General features: G+C 40.5%; 1 protein-coding gene across 1 annotated transcript in view; it reads right to left on the bottom strand.

Moving 5' to 3' along the window:
• phf14 (PHD finger protein 14) overlaps positions 1-6498 on the bottom strand; it is a 29160-nt gene that overhangs the window by 14165 nt on the left and 8497 nt on the right. The window contains exon 8 of the mRNA XM_035681016.1: positions 2378-2525. Coding sequence (XP_035536909.1) covers positions 2378-2525 — 148 coding nt within the window. The remainder of the gene's footprint in view (positions 1-2377; positions 2526-6498) is intronic.

Below are 6498 nucleotides of genomic sequence, written 5' to 3'. Positions count from 1 at the left end.
AACGCAGTCAAAGGGGGCAAAAAATAATAGGTAAGAATAATAAGAAACATAGCAAATACAATAGGGACCTCCAGCGGTCGCTGGCCCGGTCTCTAATAAATTACAGTGGGCATTTTATCCTCAGAGCGATGAGAGTGGATTCATTGTAAAATAAGTGACAGATTAATAGATATTCATAATTTTTACCTGGCACTCTATTTCTGTTTTTGGGTATTTTTTACCTTTTTTTGGCAAATCTGTACTGTAGTGCTTTATGGGTGCTGTATTCTTCCTGTTCCACCATTTTCATGTTCCCCACTCTTTTTAAGAAACAATTTTCTAGGACCTTTCCAGGAATGTTTTTTAGGAGTTTTCCTAATGATACAGCACTTGCTCAAAGGGTCAATAATTAACTGGTAGACTTAGTATTGACACATTTTCCCAGTTTTATTCCTCCTTTTTTAATGATGCAGGTGGTCAGAATTAAAATCAGGGACACCTCCCATTAGCTGTACAGTTTTCCTCTAACTTAGGTTTATGTAGGTGAACTGAGAGAGGGGATTTTTCTAAGACAACGTAGATGATTTCCAGGATATTTGGTCATTTGAATCAATTTCCAGGTGTTTCCATGACTGGAAAACTAGCCTCTAATTTTTTAGTTTTTCCAGAACATGTGGGAACACTTCCATCCATTAATTTGAATGACATAATCTGGCATCTATTCCTTTCAGTTTGATTAAATATCTTATACTTGAGACTTCCTTGGTAATTCTTGGTCATACTGTTTCACAATCCCATTTGATTCTGCGCATCATGATATGTTATCATAGTTTGCAGATAACTATACTTCAGACTTCACTTCTGAATTGCTTCAGATGCTTAGACCCTGATATATCTGCTTGCAGTTCTAGTTGGAAATATTTTTTTCTGTTGATCGACACTAAACTGGACTGTCTCCCTGTACACAATATCTGCAGCCTGGTAGCCCTGTGGCATTTTATAGAGGCTGGTGGAAAATGAGTGTTTTCTTGTGAAGTTGCCAGGAGTGTTAAACTTCCTGGAATGTCAGGAACAAAAGCACTGACTGTGTACTCGAAGAGGGATGAGAGTCCCAGTTGGGGACATCAATAATTTCTGCAAATGCACAGGCAGGATGACAAATAGGAGATGAAAATGTGGCAGATAGATGACACAAAAGCATGCGGTGCAGTGACTGATGTTGCTACTTAAACCGTGCATGTTCATAATTAGATGATTTATGGTGGTCATTGCAGATTTACTGCCAGTTTTCCTTCTAGTCCCTGTCCATTCTGCTGCCTCGCCGGCGCATTAATATCATTTAACCATTTATCTACACGGCTCATAGTCTCAACGACCATACTTTTAATAAGCCTTTTTATGGCTTTAGCTGGTACTTATATACATAAAACCTTAAAGGAGTGACTGCCCAGGCACCAAGGTGAATATCATTTACATTTTCTTGAATCATTTTAGGTAACGGGTCAGAGAGAGCTGCTTCCTCTAATCTTTGAGGTCAAGAACAGGTGATTGTTATAAAGACATAAACATGTACAGTACAACATATTATTCTAACCCAATATCCTTGTATTTTACCATGGCTATGTAAATAATGTACACTGGGGCTCTCAACGAGTATTCTACAGTTGACTATATCCTTTAATTAATTAAAAGCACAGTTCCAAATAGAGGCAGGTCTCCTTTACTAGCCTGGTGTTGCTACATGTTTTGACAAATAAACACAGGTCTCAATTAGAGGGCTGGTCTGGATTTTACAAAGTTCTTTATATGTATGTATAAAACCTCTTTAAACCCACTGGGTCGCCCGCTTGATGTGCTGCACATCGTTAGATCAGTTAGATTGTCCACAATTCAATCATTAGGCTCACTTTACAGAAACCACTAGCACCAAAGGAATGATTCATAATTGATATGTTATTCCATAGCCTCATTTGTAATATTCATACGGGTCTTATTAAACAACTTGATAGTATTTCCCATCTTTGCTGAGCAAGAGTCCAAATAAAGACAGGTTGAGTTCAGTGACTGAAGCAAATAAAAGCACGGGCTATTCATTATTGCAAAAACAAAACACTTGTTCATGAACTTGAAAAGCTGAGGAGGAGTATGACCAGCGAACACACAGCTTTACTAAATAGCTCCTTGGAGCCTATCTGGTCATCTGTCGAATAGTTTCAGATGAGTTTAGCCTGTCCGACCACAGCAACAGGATTACGCAATTGGAGCTTGTGGTGAAGGAGAATACGGAGCTTAAAGCCAAAGTGGAGGACTTAAGGGGCCCCTTCAAAGCACCAAAATGTCTGAGTGCTGGGACAAGGGAAAAGATGCTAGGGTCTTTATGGCCAAGTTGTTCGCTGACCTGCTGGGGGACCTGCTCTCTGGGCTGCCTGAGTTGGACCGCGCTCACCTCAGCCTGCAGGCGAAACCTCGCCCGGATGAACCTCCACGCCCTGCTGTTGTCAGGTTTCATCGCTATATGGAGAAAGGCTGTTCTAAGGTGGGCGAATCTAAAAATACAACGTTAGGGGCAGGTAACACTACATGTTAAACCGGTTGCATGTACACAGTACACTGGTTCTGGCAGCTCGTCGGTTTTATACGAGCAAGCATCAGACATCCATTACTTAATTTTTCTGATGTAAGCTATGTGGGAATCGGGGGCGGATACAGGGTGGGCACTGTAGAGGGGACTGCGCGATTTGTCCTGCTGTGTTTTTTTTTTTTTTTTCATCGTTTGTCTGTTGGTTTGTTTTTGTGTTTCTCTCTCTTTCTTTCCCCTTTTCTCTTTCCCTCTGGGTCCCAAATTACTGGTTTTATGCTCAGTCTTATCTGTCTTGTGTATCATAAATGACAAATGCCTCTGTAATGCCAGGGGGAATAGCCAGATATCAAATTAACATTATTACTTGAAATGTGCAGGGCTTGGGGGGGCAGATTAAGCGTTCCAGGGTTTTCTCACACCTAAAGTACCTCTCCACTGATATTTCTTTTTTGCAGGAGACACACCTGCATAGAGTTGACCATATCAGGCTCCGTAAACCATGGGTTGAACAAATATTTCATTCCAATTTCAATATTAAATCCAGAGGCACAGCAATTTTAATACATAAGTGAATTAAGTTTATCCCAGATCACATATATTCTGATCCTGGGGGTCGCTACATTATAGTTTCTGGTACTCTTCATCAAACACCGGTTGTATTAGTCAGTGTGTATGCACCGAATTGGGATAGCCCAAATTTTATGTCCATGATGTTTTCCCATCTACCAAATTTAGAGACTCATCATCAAATATTAGGAGGAGATCTAAACTGTGTTGTTAATCCAAGCCTTGACCGTTCCATTGACCAAGACTTTATCAACACTTATGGATCAGGTGGGTTGTGTTGACCCTTGGCGTTTCTTTCACCCTAATGCTAAAGATGTCTGCAAATGCAAACTGAATTTGACCTGCTATCAACTAGCAAAGCGGAATACCTGCTACAACGGACAAGAGCAACTTATTATGAGCATGGGGACAGGGCCAGTCATCTTTTAGCCTCACAGCTGAGGCATCAACATGCCTTTCACTTCATATCACAAATATATGACTCTTCTCAGAACTTGACTGCAGATCTAGCAAACATAAATTTTGAGTTTTCTTCGTTTTATTCTAACCTTTACAAATCAGAACCTCCCCCTGATGCCTCAGTCATGGAATCATTTCTTAATAATTTAGATATACCAACTGTAAGTAAAGAAACAGCAGAAAATTTAGATAAACCACTAGGCCTACAAGTAATCACTTCTTGCATCTCTCTGATGCAAACAAAAGCTCCGACCCAGATGGTTTGCAGGTGGAGATTTTGAGAAGTTTGCTGCACAGCTCACTCCTTTATTATAGTTAGTTGTTTATTATTATGTTTTCAATGATTCACTAGAACGGGGTGTTCTGCCACCAACATTGAACCAGGCTCTAATATCTCTTATATTAAAAAAAGGACCCTAAGTTATGTGGTAGCTATAGACTGATCAGCTTGCTTAACAATGATGTCAAGCTGCTGGCAAAGATACTGGCATGCAGACTTGAGACCTGCCTCCCTAGTATTATATCAGAGGATCAAACAGGCTTTATTTTGGGCCGTCCATTGTCATCTAGTGTACGTAGACTTCTGAATGTAATTCTGTCCCCCTCTGCTTCTCCAAATCCTGAAATGGTCTTTTAATTAGATGCGGAGAAGGCATTTGATCGTATGGAATGGCAATCTTGGCAATCAAAACTTGTTTGCAACGCTCGAAAAATTCAGATTCGACCCTAAATTCATCTCATGGATCCGCCTTCTCTATTCGGCTCCATTGGCAAGTGTCAAACCAAATTTGGAAATTTCGCCCCCCTTTTTCCCTCACGCACGGCACACGTCAGGGATGCCCCCTTTCTCCGTTGCTTTTTGCACTCGCTATAGAGCCTCTGTCTATAGCTCTGAAAGGCTCTACATTGTTCTCAGGCATAAACAGGGGAGGTATTGAACACAGAGTAGCATTATATGCTGATGATTTATTATTATACGTCAAAGACCCAGTAAATTATGTTGACGGAACAGTAAATCTGTTAGAGACCTTCAGAGTATTTTCAGGTTACAAACTGAATATTGCAAAGAGTGTATGTTTTCCTGTAAACCAGTCAGCCAAATCCATCTCTCCTATGCACTACCTTTTCACTTATCTCCCAGTGGCTTTAAATATCACTCCTTTAGTTCACTTTACAAGAATAACTTTGTGGAATTGACTGAGAAGATTAAATTGGACCTACAGAGATGGAGTGCGTTACCTTTTTCACTTGTGGGTTGAATCGAAACAATTAAAATGAATGTATTACCTCGAATCCTATTTCTTTTTCAGACTCTTCCTATCTTCCTCCCCAAATCTTTTTTTAAATCACTTAATACCACTATACTTTCTTACATCTGGGCAGACAAGCCCCCCAGGATTCAAATATCAATTCTCCAGAGGCCCAAACAAGATGGGGGCCTTGCACTTCCCAATATGCAGTTGTACTGTTGGGCTGCTAACCTCCAAAAGCTAAAAAAATGGTATCATTGCCCTGACACTAACTGGTGTATTATAGAAGCCAGCTCTTGCACTTTATTTTCTCTTTCTGCATTGCTCTTTGCTCCACTCACGTCACATCCCTCTCAGTACACTAGCAACCCCTGTTGTACTCTCATCGCTAAAAATCTGGAAACAGACACTTTGGATTAAAATCCCCTTCTGTCCTTACCCCTATTTGCAATAACCATCTCTTTCTGCCTTCTTCACTAGACCCAGCTTTTAAAAACTTGAAGAAGAAAGGCCTGGTTTCTTTTCGTGATCCCTTTTTTGATTTGGTAGTTTGGAACCTTGTCACTAAATTTGATCTACCTAATTGTGGTCGATTTAGATATTTCCAGCTTCGTAATTTTGTAAGAACTCACTTCATGTCTTTCCCTAAACTACCTGAGAAGACTATAATGTCTCCCTCAGCATCACAAAACAGCATTGGATCAATTTACATTGGAGAGAGTCACTGCTCAGGATCAGCTCCACTAGCTCTTGTGCTCGTATGAGCCTTATTCAGTTTAAAGTGTTTCACAGGATCCACAATACTAAAGGCAGGCTGAAGAAATTGTTTCTTGACATGGACGATCCTTGTATCAGATGCTCTCTCTCCCCAGCAGACCACACACATACATTTTCTCCTGCCCAAAACTCAATTCCTTCTGGTTGTCTTTCTTCAACTCCCTTTCTGAAGTTCTGGACATTCCCCTGACCCTATGCCCTTTAACCGCTATCTTGGGTGTGTCTCCTGTGGGCAGGTTTAACAAGTATCAAGCTGACCTCGTTGCGTTTGCTGCTCTCATAGCCAAACATCACATTTTACTACACTGGAAAAGTCCTAATCCCCCTGGCACAACCTCTTGGTTAAAAGTTTTAATGTCTTTTCTTCACAAAAAATAAACACAGTCAGAGGATCTGTGAAAAGATTTCATAGAACTTGGGACCACTTTCTCTCCTATGTCTAAGACTAGGGTGGGTGGAGGGTGAATTCAGGGAGTTGGGTGCATTGTATGTTGCCTGTATGTTCTTTTACAGTCTACTTAAAAAAAAGAAAATATGAAAATGTCAGACTTTTCACTTACAGTTAATCTGTGTCCTTCCTGCTTGTAACATGCTTTGAAGTTTGCTCAATAAACTATTTTAAAAAAAAAAGACTTTTAGTGACCATGCCCTAAAAATGATTATAATTCCAGGGTCTGTAGCCTTAAGGGGCTAATAAAGGCTAGTTAAAAGCACTAGATGTGCGACAGGCCCTAATTGTAATTGGAGGAATTCTTTTTAAGGACAGCTAGCGGACCCGCTGGAAGTCTCCTATTGATATTGCTAAACTTCGACTCGTTGTGAACACATATACCTATATACAGCCCGACACGAGCAAGTCTCGTAACCCAGCATCGTCGTCTCAAA

This window comes from Morone saxatilis, unplaced genomic scaffold (assembly GCF_004916995.1).
Source record: "Morone saxatilis isolate NCDOM2014 unplaced genomic scaffold, NCSU_SB_2.0 Contig9, whole genome shotgun sequence".
Classification (NCBI taxonomy): Eukaryota; Metazoa; Chordata; class Actinopteri; family Moronidae; genus Morone; species Morone saxatilis.
Note: the sequence above shows the minus strand (reverse complement) of the source record. Positions and strands in the feature narration are given on the sequence as shown.